The sequence below is a fragment of the Amphiura filiformis genome, chromosome 1, assembly GCF_039555335.1.
Source record: "Amphiura filiformis chromosome 1, Afil_fr2py, whole genome shotgun sequence".
Taxonomy (NCBI): Eukaryota; Metazoa; Echinodermata; class Ophiuroidea; order Amphilepidida; family Amphiuridae; genus Amphiura; species Amphiura filiformis.
The window spans coordinates 87199207-87215475 of NC_092628.1; the positions used below are offsets into that span (position 1 = coordinate 87199207).

Here is a 16269-nt window from a genome sequence, read left to right on the forward strand (position 1 = left end):
AACAATAAACAATAGGAAAGAAAGGATTTATTGACTGTTTTATTGATTTTTCACTACTTAAATGTCAAGTACTATAGACATGATATACATCATTTTAATGCTAATTTCAAGCAGAATATTTTGGTTGAATATCTCAAAAATGATGATTGGCGACATCCGGGCTCAGTTGTGGCGAGGAGTCACATATGTGGTATTCCCATGTTTCTTGATGGGTTTTTTTTTTGGGGGAGGTATTTTGTTCAGTTTTCAATGTTTATAAACAAAGGGACGGTATGCAAGCTTTAAGGTGGTGTGCGCTAACTTATTGTCAATACTGGCTTTAAAAATCTGCTAGCGCAGAATTTCTATACAAATAACGGAACAAGAAAATAAAATGCCACAGCTCTTTTTTCCTTTGATATTGATTTTAATGTTCTTTGTTGTTGTTTAAAAAAATAATTGTTAAATGAATTGGACTCTTATTCAAATAGAAAATACAGGTTTCACATTCCCTGTCATGCACCGTCTGGACTGCCAAATTTGAACTAAATTAAGCCTGTAACCCAAACCACGCCCCCTTTCCTGGGTGCAGCAAAACAGGAAAATGGCAGAAAATACACTGAAACATCACCTTGCTAAAGACGATTTTAACCCTGATGCCTGTAAGTATTTGTTGTAAGGATAACATTGTTTCAATATTTAGAGTAACTGAAAAGCTATGGTTGTCTGTTGTTGCTCCTGCTTACTTATACTCGGTGTTTCAGGACTTTATAGTGGTGTGTGTGTGGACTGATTTTTTTTTTCATATTGTTTGTATATTATTATATCAATAGGTAAGCTTAAATTTATGCTTATTAAACTAGCTTGAAATGTTCTCAGACTCCATCAGTATCAATTTTATTTGTTTATTTCAATTACGACAAAATAAGTACTTACATGCTAATGTCAATTTCAGAGAAAATCGGAAATTTGTTCTTGAATTTGAAAACTAGGTATGTACATGTACGTAGCAATAATTCTTCAGCGAATGTTGTCGGTTTTCACTCATTGTTCACAATGTGACATGCACAACAAATACAACCCCCGAAATGGTCTACTTTTTAGCGAGCCTTAACTCCGAAACAGTTTAGTCAAAGTTAAAAATGCGATCCCCAACCCTTTGCTTAATACCTTTGGACGAATTTGCAGTAAAATCTGCTAGCTCTGTGTTGAAAAATGTCCGGTACTTGCCCGGTACAAACATAGAAATGGCCACACCGCTTCAGTCCTGGCAATGAATATTTCTTGCGTAAATCCAATGGTTCCAACGTGGGCATCACGATGATAGTCTCCTACACAACCAGATTGTGTCGGCCTGACGTTCGTCGATCCTAATCGCTAAAGTGAGGAGAGCGTGAGCTCTTACCTGCGTAAGAGTCTGTTCGCTGATTGACAGCGCCGTACATTGGGCGGAGCCATTATGCCCATATTAGGTGCATATATTACGGCGGACAGGTTGCGCTGTCCACTGACCCTGACTGTTCGTCACATAGACAGACCGTGACCTGGGTATGTACAAAGCAGGGGATGCGACTGCGAGCCGCCATTTTGACACATGGTATCTACTCTTCAGAAAAATTACTTTTGTTGACGTTTTATATCAAACAATTTTCGATAACGGATTTCTACTAGGATTTAAATTTTTTATTAATGGAGGTACATGTAGTTTTGAGGAATAACACGGGATGTTTTGAGTTTTATTACAACTGGTGGTGTAGGAAGGTGAGTGAATTTGTGAATGAGGCCGGGGATTGAGGTTTTGTTGTTTCAACGATCCGATAGTAGGATACGAAACGTAGGCTAAAAATGTCTAATGATGCCATGTTTACATGAAAACATTAGCTGCTGCGAGGTCAGTGTCGTTGAATTCGTTACCTAAATTCCTTTCAGGATATTCTGATTTCACTTATTTATAATGTGTACGAATGTGCTCCATACAAACTCAAAAGTATGAATGCAAGGTGTTACTGCTGACAATAGAAACATTGTTGCAAAGTCATTAAAAACAGGTATGTACTAGAGACGTTCTTTCCCTGAAACGTGATACAGGCCAGTAACACAGTCTGTTTGAAAACAATGTCAATGGAATTTATAACTTAATAAATTAACAATCCAACAAAAGTCCAAAATGTTGATAAAATCACATGACAATCCACTTAATAAGCTTTGATGAAGTCTTTAACTTGTAAGGGGGGTTTCATTTTCTTCAGAAGGGGGGTCATAAAGAGAGAGAGTTGGCGTAGGCAGCGGTAGTTCCACCCTCGCCTTGCTCGAGATGTCTAGCCAAGAATTTGCTCACCGATAGCTTCACATTCAAGGCTAGAGACCGTAGCATTCAAAATGTAGTCGGATTCGCTGAAGCATGACACCGTGTAAAGCAATGGAAGTTCAGAAATAAATACAGCCGATCACGACAGGCGATTGCATCAAAAATGTTGCTAAAATTACACTTCAGCAAAATTTTAGACTGCCCAAAATAGGCAAATCTTGTCAAAAGATACAGTTGACTCATCGAAATAACTTTCATCCAAATTTCAACATTACCAGAATAAATAACCTCCGGTGCAAAAAATTGCACCGCTGTCCGACCGAAAAACCATAGCAAAGCACTCTAGCTTCGAATGCGTAACTATCGTGTGCAAATTCGAAGCTTAGAGTTCTCAAGTAACCCTCGCCTTGCACCACTGAGGTCCCGGGTTCAAGCCCTGGCCGTGCCCAGAGACTGTATGTGCATTTGGTTTATCCCGATTCCATGCTCGCTCTCGCAGTTTTTCCCCGGGATCTCCGGTTTCCTTCCGCTTTCAAAAAATCGGGTGATTAGTTGTTTGGTTATCAAAAACTTACTTCATCAATGGAATTTGGGGAGCTGCGCAGATAATTGGTGGATGTTACAATCTTAAGTTTTTGTCAAAGAAGAACGGCATTTGTTTAAATTTTGAGAGCGTGCAAAGCGTATACGGTACATGGAAGTGTTGTTCTGATTGGCTGAATCAATCATCTGACAATCATAGCAACAGACCGATAATCTGATTGGCCGATTGTGCGTCAAATCGTCGGTCGGCACAGATCGGCGCCCTTGAAGTGAACACAAAGCTCCGCGTATGTCACTCATTAAAGTTTCCACAGGGCGCTCGCATCAATCTGAGCAAGGTACTGCTGTTCTTCTCTGAAACCCAGTGTCATAGCAACAGACCGATAATCTGATTGGCCGATTGTGCGTCAAATCGTCGGTCGGCACAGATCGGCGCCCTTGAAGTGAACACAAAGCTCCGCGTATGTCACTCATTAAAGTTTCCATAATTCCAGGGTTTAGACCAACCTTAACAGGACGCTCGCATCAATCTGAGCAAGGTACTGCTGTTCTTCTCTGAAACCCAGTGTAAGTGCGGATAGGTCTGCGCCAGGTTCGGCTGCAACTGACCTAGATGATGCAATCTGGTGATCCACCATGGCAGCGAAATTATGTACAGCGCTTTGAATCCTTGAAGATCTAGCTGGAAAAAGGCGCTATAAAAATCTGTAATTTATTATTTTATTTAATAAAGAAAAATGGGGGGTCAAAAACATTTTGATGACCGAAAGGGAGTCACAAGATGACCACAGATAGTGTGTTTATTTTATGCAAAAAGACTGATATCAATACAATTTTAGCCTGTTTAGGGGGTATGGTGTATCGGTGGGGGGGGGTCATAGTCTTTGCTGACGAAATAGGGAGGGGTTGCAATTTTATTGAAGCCGACTTTTTGTAAATGTGGCCCCCCTTGCGAAGAAAATGATAGCCCCCTAAATAATCCAACAAATCAAGGACAGTAGCACACGCGCAAACAATGCTTCAGTCTATCTAGCATGTTTTTGATGGTGTGAAAATGATTGGTCGTTGGAGGGGTATTTCTAATTGCTCAATAGTCAATTACATCAATTATAGCAACACCTAGTATAGACTTTTAGACTTACCTCAATTATTTCGATGTCCGTGCAGTGCACTGTTCAACATGTGTGAAGCGGCCAATTTTTTTCAACTGGAACAAGATTAGCTTGATTGTTAAAAAAGGCTACCGTTTGGCGTAAGTTGGCAACATTTTCAGTGTAATTTTAGTGTATGCCGGAGTAAATCCCAGTAAATGTTCAGTTCAAAGGTTTAAGTGACTGATTAAGATTTTTTTAAAGAAGTGGATACAAGTACATGGTCATTAAATTTTTACATGCACACTTCCACAGTGTGCATGTATGTTCAAATGTTTAATTGTACAGAGAAATAAGTACATGCGCTGGTGCATGCTTGAACCCGTCTAAATGGAGCAGAGTGAAACAAAGAAGATGTTGGTCGTACAAATCTTTCAACAAATTATTTTAAAACATTTTTTTGCCAATATTTTTGTTAAACAAATATCGGGGACGGATTCAATTGTCCAATTTCTCCGAGACAAATGAGCACCGCAAAAATAATCATGCAGGGCATCTCTGAGACCCCCCGGTTCTAATTTCTCATTCATGATACAAATGTATGTTAGGAATGAATTATGACATACCTGCTGTTGTTTAGAATAATGGTGAAACTAACTGGTACTTTCATTCTTTTGCATAGATTAGCATTTCAAAAGTGTTTCCCTTCACATCCACAGGATATTTTGAATTAATTGAGTTAGTACCTTCAAGACTTTATTTCCTTCTGAGAGCATACATAGAGTGAACAACACTTGTACATCATGCATGCTACATAGCCAAGTCATGGTATGTTTCATACTAATTTGCATCATAGTCCGCATGTGGAATGCTCTCCATGCACATATCCCTGATCTGCCATCAGAACACAGGTTTGATTCAGCAAGGAGGTTAATCGCTGTGTAGGTGACCATTTTGTCTGCAGCTTCTACAACAAGATGATAGCTAGTTTCTTGCTGTTAATTCATATCTTGATATAAAAAAAATTACCAGAACAAACAAGTCCCTCATAAAATCTACAAAAATCATGTAAAATCAATTATTTGGGAGTACAGTCAATACAACCTCTCAGCTGTCCCCCAATAAAAAGACTATTATGAATTCCAGGATCCATTGCATTGTAAAATGTCTCAGTGTGAAGGGTTTACTGGATTACTCAGGACTGTTTTCTCATAATTATTGGTGTGCAAATGAGATGGAATCCTGAATCGAACATTGATGTCGAAAGTTGAACATGAAACTAGCTTTCCTAAAAGTTTAATTTTTTATGTCTAACCCATTTTGCAATTGATTTAACATTTTCAATATATTTTTGGGATTTGAAGCATATTTTACTGTACATTTATATCCTGACACACAAATTTAAAACAAACCACCACATACATATCTAGAATCTTGGGTTTTTTTTTAGTACTAACTAAAGAAACATGGATTTTTTTTCATCTAATAGACAGGTTAAAAAATAGGTAGGTACCAGTTGGAGGAGATATATTATTATATGGTTTACAAGAATTTGTGAGGTAAAAAGCATGTAACCTGAAAACTTTTCAAAGGGGCCACCAAAAATCAATAAAAAGCATATAAATGGTTAAAATAGCCACTTGTAACAGGTATACTTGACCAGATTTTAGATCAATATTGATGGCAGTAAATCACAAAGTCAAGTTATTGATAAAAAGGTACCAGGAGGACACAGTTGTATACAAAGATTTGACATATTGTTTTCTTTTTAACTTCTTCTCACTCAGATGTATCTGACATCTCATCAGGAGGTGATGTATACCAGGATTTACTGGAGCATCGTCAGAGGGTACAGAAGCTTAGTGATGAGACCTCCATAGCACTCAAGAAGAATGTCTACCGCAACTATGCTCAGTTTATTGAAACGGCCAAGGAGATCTCCTGTATCCTTATTGTAATAAATGCAAATAAATTGCATCCACAGGCCTTTACATTGCAAATATCAAGAAACTGAATTACCTATTTACCAGGATCATGGCCCGATATATTCAAGGGGGAAACTCAGGAAACAACATAGAGGGCCAGCCTTGAGATCAATATATAGGACTTCCAATGACTTTTTTTTTGGTACTTAGCAATCAACCAGTGTCCGAAATAAGGAAAATATGGAGGTTGTCCTGAGGACAACTAAAGCATGAATTCTGCTTGTCCTCAAAACATTTTGGTTGTCCCCACTCCCCAAAATATATATGTCATGTTTTTGAGTGCAAAGAATCCAAATAGTGGTTGTCCAGGGGATAAGTACACAGCTCAATATGGTTATCCACAGTGATTTTTGGACAACAGGATAAGAGAATTATAAGTGCTTATTTCGAACACTGCAATCAACCATATCGAATCACATTATCATCATCATGCATGAGGTGCATATTTTTGGATTCAGCACACCAAAATTGTCTTAAAAGGATTATGTTTAGAATCTAACAGACCTTTTGCACACTAAGTTTAAATGATTTTGATGGCCATTTTATTTTTATGCAAATTTTGACCCAAAATGCCAAAATTGTAACAGCCAACACCCCATGGGCCAATGTGCACCACATAATGATGTGATTCCACATGGTTGGCTGCTTGTAACAAAACATGCTATCAACAAAACACTTACACTTTAATATTATCCCCATGACTGCTTGTCTAAGAGTAACACCAGTATAGTTTAAAGCAGCCATATAACAAATTTGACAAACAACTCTTGCTGTAAAATTTCTTTACTCCAGTGTGTAAATCGTTACAGGTATTTGATCGTTTAAAAGAAGCATATGCTTGAAAATTTGTGAAAATAGTTTGCAAGTTGACTCTTAAAATTAAACTTGATTTAAATAAAGCTGCACAATAACTTTACAGCATAAGCTAATACACCCCCCCTCCATCCCTCCACACACACAGAAGCAGAATAAAACATAACATGTGAGCAAGTTTAATTAAGCACACACCATCAGGGATTATTCAGTAAACTGTAGCAGTCGTAAAAATAACAAATTAACTCCTTAACTGCTTTTTACTCAGATCTGGAAGGAGAAATGTACTCCCTGAGTCATATATTGACTGAGCAAAAAGGCATTATGGGCCAGATGCTAGAGATGTCTGTTGCTGGCAAAGGTAAGTCGTGTATGGGAAAAAAAGAAAAGTGATAGTTCCTTAATTAAAATACAAACATTAAAATGAAATTAAATCTTTCAGATTTGTTTAAGGGGATGGTAGTAAGGGGATGGTAAAACACACCTATTTGTGCCAATTTAGATTTGAAGTATTAAACGATTCTAAATTTGGTGTTGACGTGATAACGCCTTCATGTGTACATGAGTTGTTCCCATTAGTCGTGTCGACAATGTGACAAGACAAAATGGCGGATTGTATCGTGAAGTAAACAACTTGTTCTACTACCATAATTTGACTAAATTCATTATTTAACAGCATTCCACTGATGTGTGGATCACCAACGAGTATTTGTTAAGTAAGTCAATGCAATATTGGTGCATATGTCATTGTCAAGACCAAGGTGTAATTTGAGTAACAATTTGAGTAGGAACAGAATTTTCGTCTCACATGTCCCAAGGTTTCATCAGAACACCTGCCTAACACTCTTTGAGTTTATTGAAATGATGCATCAAACATGGAATAAAGCACAGCTCAAGAGTGGCGTACTTGATTGCGCAACCTAGCCGACAGTATCAGGATGTGACACTTGACATTTGTTTTTTATTTTCAGAGGACAACGATAGGGAAAAGGAAGCAACACCACAACCTGAAGAACCTAAACGGAGTATAGCCTCCATGTTGGATAGAGTAGAGGGGTGCTCGGTAGGTTTATTCAAAGGCTATATTTAAAAGTCAAATTTGTAATGTTGTAAGAAGTTGAAGTGTGCCAAGAAAGGAATTCAAATTTATTACTTGGCGGTCAGGCCTCAAAATGCATTTTCATTTTCAGGGGTTACTTTTCAAAAACATCACCCCTGTTTTTTCGGGGGTTACTTTCAGGGGCTAAATATAACCTAAATCCCCATTCATTTTGAGCCACAAGCCTCAAAATAGTTTCCTTTCAGGGTCTACTTTCTATTAAGAATCTCCCGTGTTATTTTAATTTTTGAGGGCTATTTTGTAATTTTCAGGGGAAATTGCCCTTAGCCCCTGTTTATTTTGAGCACTGCTTCAGGTCAGGTTACATGGTTACTTTGAATAGTGGCCTCTGTGAATTACATGGAAAAAACAAAAACAGTGTTTAAAATTGCCCTTTATAGAGGGTATTCATTACTACGTCATTGATGTGATTGCTCATGCATAAAATTCCTCCACATAGGTTGTTTAGCTTAATCGGAGAGTGACCTCTTGAAATGATGATCACAGTTATCTTTGAGTTATTACAGTGAGGCCCACGTGCAATGTTCAACACAAAGTGAACAATGCTATAACTTGGAGGACAAACAAACCAACACCGCCAAATTCGACAGACATGTGTACAACGTGGGAAGCTATGGGGAAATTGAACACTTGTTGTCTGCTCATGCATGTGTTTATGGTTCGGGTAGCGGTTACTTAGCAACTTTCGTTCCGCTTGGGTTTATTGCATACACTCTATAATCAGGTGTTAGTTAGAACGTTTTATATTATATATCTCTTTGTTTTGAGACGTTTAGAAAGAGACCAGTAGTTTGATAGATAAAGCTGATATTTATATTCTGATATTCACTGCAATGTTTTGTCCATGCTCAATTTTGCAGCGTATAACTGAGATTCCTGGTCGCTACATAGTTCACGATGGTGATCTAGTGGAGCTGGATACTGACTCGTTCTCTGAAGTGCAACATGTCCATGCCTACTTGCTAAATGATTGTTTGGTCATCACAACACCAGTTGTTAACAGGTCAGTAAAAGTGGTCAGGCAGAAGCTATATTATCTGAGGAGGAAGGAAATTCAAGAAATTGTTCATACATATATGTGAGGATTCATGCTTCACTTGGCCAGTAAGAACTTGCTTGCAAGTCAGGAGTATCATTTTAGAGAACTTGCATTTTCCAAACACTGTGATCATATACCAGTGCATCTATTCAAAATCCCAACATAAGAGAATGATTTTGAATAGATGCAAGGGCGTACGATCACGGCATTGGGAAATCACAAGCTCCCTAATATTTCTCTTAAAACACATTTTTCATTGCGACTCTTTTGGTTCCCACAAATTAGTTATATATAAAATACTTTGGTCCATCTTGTTTTCACAATATTTCAACATAGAAAGAAGGCTGGTATATTTACGCGCATATTGATACCCCATTTGTCAAATGTTGTTCAAATTATACCCAAATTTAAAAAAGGATCAATGGTTATTAACACAGACATTATGGCACGAATAACCCTCCATTATCTTCGCGCTGACTTTAAATCAATACAAATAGCTGCAACTTTTAAATTATGTTATTTTTCTTTCAAAACTATGCTGTGCTGTTAATATTGAACAGAATTGGACAAATAGGGTATCAAAATGTGCGTAAATAAATCATCCGTCATGTTATGTTAAAATACTATGAAAACAATTATTAGTTCTGAAGCTATGCGCATGTTAATAACAGCTGAGTTACTTCTTGTACAGACTTAAGTTCATCAGTCTGTGTAGATAGTTGTTTGAAGATTGATTACATTGACTTTGTATGTTATTACTTTTCAGGCGAGGTCCAGTGAGGTATAAATATCAAGCTCTGTATGAATTAGACAGTCTTGCTGTTGTCAATGTCAGAGATGTAGGACGTAAGTTGTTATTATTGTTATAATTAGCAGGGATAGATTCTCTTGCTAGAGCTAACCAGTGGCATGGGTTTACTATGTACAGGATTTCCTGAAGAAGTTACTGTTGAGCTTTTTGCTTAATTTTCATTACTGCAAACATGTACTGAGACATCAATACCTGAGTAAGTGGACACAGACCGTTGGAATATACTGCCCCTCCATGGCAAAAGGGCCTAACTAACAATTTTTTGAGAAATCAATTATCTTAAAAAGATCAATATGTTAGCCCTTATGCTGTGGAGGGGCAACATAAGTGTCCGAGTTCAATGAAGTTTAACTCATAGCCAAGTGTTAGTCCAGTTAAGGGGGTACTACACCCCTGTGGTAAATTTGTGACTATTTTTGCATTTTTCTTAAAAAATAATAACACACTGGTAACAAAAGTTATGTATATTATTGGGGCAAGGAATCTAATTACTACACTGAAATTTCAGTGACTCAAGACAAGCGGTTCAGTATAAATGATCGGAAATGAGGTACATCCTAGCGGTACCTCTTTTCTTATCATAAATAACGAACCGCTTGTCTTGGGTCATTGAAATTCCAGTGTAGTAATTGGACTCCTTGCCCCTATAATATACATAATTTTTGTTACCACTGTGTTATTAGTTTTTGAGAAAAATGCAAAAATAGACACAAATTTATTGAGGGTGTAGTACCCCTAAGCCAATGTACAAGTCCAGCAGTCTAGAGTCTTTGACTTGGTTAAAACCAAGTCAAGGTCAAGGTCCAATGGAAAATGCACTTAATTCAGGACTCAATTCTCCAACACAAGTGTTTACATAATCAAAAAGGTAATTTTGTAGAAATCTTACTTCATTACTTATATGCTCAGAATAGTCATATTGGAAACTTCTCTGTATTTTAGTATCAAAACTTCATCCCTTCAAATTTTATAATGATAAATGTCCACACTGTATATGAATAATGCATGTGAACATACTGAATCAATGTTTCTATTGCTTTCACAATACTAGCTGTCAAGAATGCTTTCAAGCTGCTTATGTTTCCTGACCAACGCATCTACCGAGCTGATGAAAGCAAAACCAAGGTAAACATTCTTACATAATCAGTCTTTTAGCGTAAAGAGGTACTTTATGATCCACATTATTCTTTCAATTTCAAACTCTTTCAGATTCATTTTCAGTTTCAAACTATTTTTGCTCAAAATGAATCTCCAACACAGGAAGTGATTTCAAATTGAGTTACCTGAATGGGTGACTCCCATTTGAAAGTTACACTCCTGTGTGGGAGATATTATAGGTCATGTCTTCTGAATACACCACGCTGCCCTGGTACATTCACGCGGTACCTCTGCATTGAACCATATCATGCTTATCACTCACACCTGTAAGATTAGTATCTTTGAAAAGACCAGTATTGTATTCAATCTACGATTGCAGACATACACAGGTGACGAGTGCAACCTGCTTGTAGTGCAGCGCGATGTATTCAAAATTGTTTTCACCTATTGCTATGGTGGTTAATCCGATTTATTACGTCACTTCGCCAGCGTACGGGGTTGTATGGATTTCAATTAGAATAGCTCACTGAGTACATTTTTTATAAATATACCAATCATCAAATTAATTTTGACAATCTTCTTTCTCGCTTCACCCAGAATCGCTGGCTCAAGAAAATGGATCAAGCCAAGAAAGCAAAACAAGCACATGACAAGAAGAAGAAAGAGTTAGAGGCACAGAAAAGTATAGAAAGTGATGCTTATAACCGTAAGTGAAACAATCCAATGTGTTTGACTGTCATTATTCTGTAGTCTTGATCACTTGGTTCCTGGTACATCCGCCTCCACTTGATTCACATTCACACTACATGTACTGCTACAAGTCAATTGAATCCACTTTGGGTGAGACTTTTTGCTTACATGTAGTGCAGTCAGTGACATAAACACATTATTGAGGGAACTGTTTCATGCATGCATCTATACAGTGTCTTATAACGTGTACATGTATGTGTGAACACCATCGCGTTGAGTGAATGATTGCGATTTGAAGTTGTGCCAAATTAATTTTGAAGTGGTGTTACTGATTACCCTTGGCCAAAAGCACTGTTATATTTAGTCTAGATGTCAAATAATACAGAAGTTGAATCATGTTTGGCCCACAAGTTGGTTCACATGGATGTGGAACGCTTGAGGACAAACTCATATTCATTTTATGTAATTTGGTTTCAGGTTCTTTATAATAGGACTGAATCTTCACACATCAGATAGAACTGAATTGCTTTTTATTTCCTCACCTCCTGTACCCTAATAACAAATTGGCATAATATGAATGCACAGTTAGTTCAGTTCCATAATATATAAGAATTAACTGTATATGAGTGTAATGGAAGAAATATAATCATGAGGTGAAAGATAGATTGTTCCATTTCACAAGACAGGTAATATTTTTGTCACATAAATTTGATAACTTTTCAAGACTAGAACACAAGTTATATGCTATGGGTATTAGAAATCTTGGTTGGGGGATTGTGGTTCACTATATGCATGTTGTGGAGGAATCATCTATTATGAGTTCATAAACTTCTTTAGTGTAAAATTTTAATAAATAAAGTCCGGGCACCTCAAGGCGTTAATGGGTGAAAATTCCTGATTTTAATTTCTGTGTAAAGTTTAGACAACAAAATCATCATCATACCATCTGTAAAATAATTTTCTTATGCACAAAACCAAAATATTTTACTCACTTGACGGTTTCGCCTATCATGGTCGATAGGCATCATCAGAATGATGTTGGATGATCCTTACTTCCGGTAGGGCGATCCCGACTGTAGAGGGTGTATTTACAGCCAGGAGAGGATCATACACGTGACTGAGAGTAGTGGGCCCCTCGTCTCTATTCATGACATTGGGTCCTCGTCTCCTGATCCATATAGATTCTTTGACATATCTGGCATTTGCATCACACTCCTTGCTAAGAATTTTGGCATTGTCCCAATTGATGATATGATTTTGTTGCACTCGTGGTCTGTTATAGCTGACTTGGATTGTTCACTTGCTGATTGTTTTCGGGTTTGCCGGGTGTAATTTGATTTGGTTTTTGACACCCTGTCTGTCTCTTTCTGGTGTTCTTTTAGACGAGTCTCAAATTTTCTTCCCGTTTCACCAACATATGAGTGATTACAATTTAGCATGGAATTTCATAAACGCAGATCAGTTGTGCTAAGTGGGTCTATTTTGTCTTTGGGATGAACCAGTATTTTTCGGAGCGTGGTGTTAGGTTTCATAGCAGTGGCAATTCCGTGTTTCGGAAGATCCTATTGGCTTTGTCTGCGAGACCCTCTACGTACGGTATCGCGACAAATCCCTTGGTCCGATCGCTATTATCTTTCTTGGTGTTGGGCTTGCTCTGTTTGTTAACCATTTTTTCTTTCACTTTCTTAAAGGTCCAATTAGGATAGCCACAACGCCCGAGCGCCTGCTTGATCTTCTCTTCTTCTTGTTTTCTGTCCTCGTCTTCCGTTACAACACTGTTCATTCTGTCTAACAGAGTGCGAATTACACCTAGTTTGTGGTGTATGGGATGGTGCTTGAGTCGAAATTTAGGTACTGGTCAGTGTGAGTGACCTTTCTATAGACTAACAGCTTGACCGAGCCATCTGCTTTTTTGACTATTAGAGTGTCCAAAAATGGAATAGTGCCCTCATGCTCTTTTTCATACGTGAATTTTATGCTACCTGTTGGATCGCTCTGGTTTAGATGACTGGTGAGGTTATCGACCTGGTCTTCCTTAACAATTTCCAATATGTCGTCGACGTATCTTTTCCAGAGTCTAGGTCTACAATCAAGCGGAGCTGTGGCTAAGGCATGCTGTTCTAAGAACTCTAAATATAAATTAGCCACCACCGGGGAAACCGGGCTGCCCATAGCAGCGCCGAACCGCTGTTTATAAATTTTCCCGCGGAACAAAAAATACGTAGTAGTGAGGATAAACCGAAGCAATGTCATCACATCTGTAGCCGAGAGTAGAGTTCTTTCTTTCAAGGTGGTGTCATTTTCTAGCCGGGTTTTAATGACTTCAAGGGATTTGTCTATGGGAGTGTTCGTGAACAACGAAACAACATCGTGTGAGTTGAAAATCTCCCCTTCCTCGATCATTACTTCTACCATATCTTCAGCTAAATGTTTTGAATTGCGTACATGGTGCTCCGTACCACCTACTTAGGGAGCCAAAATATCAGCTAAAGCACGCGATGTCTGGTAACCGATAGAGCCGGTGTAATCGACTATCGGGCGAACTTTGTTACCCGGCTTGTGAATTTTGGGGGTACCATAAATTGGGTATATTTTCAACCGTAGGATAGAGGAGATCATACTGAAATCTTGTAATTTTATCCTCTTTCTTAAGCTTACTCAAAGTAGCCACTAGCTCTCTTTTGTACTTTTGAGTAGGGTCAGCAGGGAGTTGTTCATAGGTTCTTTCATCATTCAACAACTCAGATAATTTGTCCTCATATTCAGACACTTCCATAATAACAGTGGCTTTGCCTTTGTCTGCAGGGAGTACAAGCAATGATTCATCTTTTTGAGCTCATTGATAGCACGTCTTTCCTCCCTGGTGATATTAGATTTAGGGGTTTGAACTACGCATGGCCCCGGCCATTTCAGATCTAAGCAAAGTAGCTTCATTTTTGGGTAACTTACGGCACGCTAGCTCTGTAGCAACGATGTAATCTTCGTAAGGAAGCTTAGCCGGAGTCGGCGCAAAAATTCAGTCCTTTCGCCAAAACACTCTCTTGTGGCTTGGTGAGCTCTTTCTTAGAAAGATTGATCACCCATTTCTTCAGTTGTTCGCCTCCCAACTCCACATTATCCGGTGTATTTCTCCTCTTCTTCGGTTGGTTTCGCTGTTGTAAGCGATCCAATTTTTGCATGTGCCGACATTTTGTTTTGGCATGTTCACTTTCTGACTTCGGGTCACATGATCAGTCACCTGATTCGCAAGATCTCCAGGCAACCGCGAAAACAAATCGGATTCAACTCGCGATTTTCCTTCCTTTAGTGACTCTAATTTGTTGTTAATTAAACGGATGCGTTCGCGAACAAGTTGTTGTTTTGCCTTTTCTACAATGTTCCTAGCGTTCAAGGTGTTAATCGGGCACTTTAGTTGCAAACTGCGAGGTGTGATGCGTAATTATTTACATCGGAGTGTGAATACCAAATGATTTCTATGTCGGGCGATTTTCTTGCCAAATCCTTCCAAATCACGTAGTTGTTTCACAGATTCTTGTCCATAATTATTCCTCAAATCACTAAATAGATTCATCAGGTTTGTAGATATACAGTAAAATAATTTTCTTATGCACAAAACCAAAATATTTTACTCACTCTCCTGGCTTTACACCTATCGGGATGGTGCCCTACCGATAAGGCATCATCAGAATGATGTTGGATGATGCCTTACTTCATGATAGGCGTATCCGACTGTAGAGTGTATTTAAAAGAGGATTTTGGTTTTGTGACTAAGAAAATTATTTTACTGTATATCTACAAACCTGATGAATCTATTTAGTGATCATACCATCTATTTTGGGCTAAGAAAGCAATTTTGTTTCAGAAAAAGTCAACAATTTTAGTAGACATTAAAAAAGCTTACACGGTTATCAGAGAAATTTGGTGTTTTTTTGCCAATGTAGCACATGTGTTGCATACACACATTCACATTAGAAACATCAGCACCTCATTTGCTGAACAAGCCACATAACACCACCTTGACTCTGACTCGGCTCTTTTACATAAAAACAAACAGGACACGCCTTTCAGCAAATGCTGAAGTTCTCTGGCAGACACTGTAGGACTTCCTGTTGTGTTCTATTGCATCATATTCATTGTACTCGTTGTGTCACACTTACTGTTGTCAAATCATTTCGAGTTAGCTGCCTCGGCTGCCAGGACATATTTGTTTGCACAGATATAAATTCACAGGCAAAACACCAATATCTTGTTTTGTTTACAGCCTCACTGTTTAAAAAAGCCACGCTCCTTATTTGAAGGTATTATGTTGTGCATGCTAAGAGTCTGATTCTTTATTTCAGCATGTTCTCAATTACTGCATTGTTCCTTGATTTGTGTAGCATATGTTTGGAAGTCATTATTCCTTTTTCTTGTTGTTGTCACAGTTTTTAATTTGAGAATAGGTTAATTTTTCCCACAGCATGGTTTATTTCCAAAATAAGTCTATTTTAGTAATCCAAATTGTCGGTTGTTTTGTGTCTGTGGTTGTTTGTTATTTGTTTGTTTGTTTATTTTTTTCTTGTTTTGTGTAATGTCTACCTGTCATTGTAATCCCAGGATTAGTGTGTGTTCGTAATCCCAGGATTAGTGTGTGTTCATAATCTCAGCTCTAGAGGGCATGTTGATAATCAGCAGATGATTGTCAAAATAAAGAGTATGATTTAGACTAGAGTACCAATATGTGTGTTGTTGCTATGTTTAAAATGTAAGACAGTGATTGTTGACCCTACCAAAAAAGTTCAAAGGGTAATTA

At 38.0% G+C, this 16269-nt stretch overlaps 1 protein-coding gene across 1 annotated transcript in view; it reads left to right on the forward strand.

Moving 5' to 3' along the window:
* Positions 1-556: 556 nt before the first annotated feature.
* The window catches only part of LOC140155956 (exocyst complex component 8-like), a 33644-nt gene continuing 17931 nt past the window's right edge, over positions 557-16269 (forward strand). Inside the window, 8 exon segments of the mRNA XM_072178993.1 lie at positions 557-641; positions 5709-5864; positions 6988-7080; positions 7691-7782; positions 8700-8842; positions 9645-9724; positions 10741-10814; positions 11385-11493. Coding sequence (XP_072035094.1) covers positions 584-641; positions 5709-5864; positions 6988-7080; positions 7691-7782; positions 8700-8842; positions 9645-9724; positions 10741-10814; positions 11385-11493 — 805 coding nt within the window. The 5' untranslated portion in view covers positions 557-583.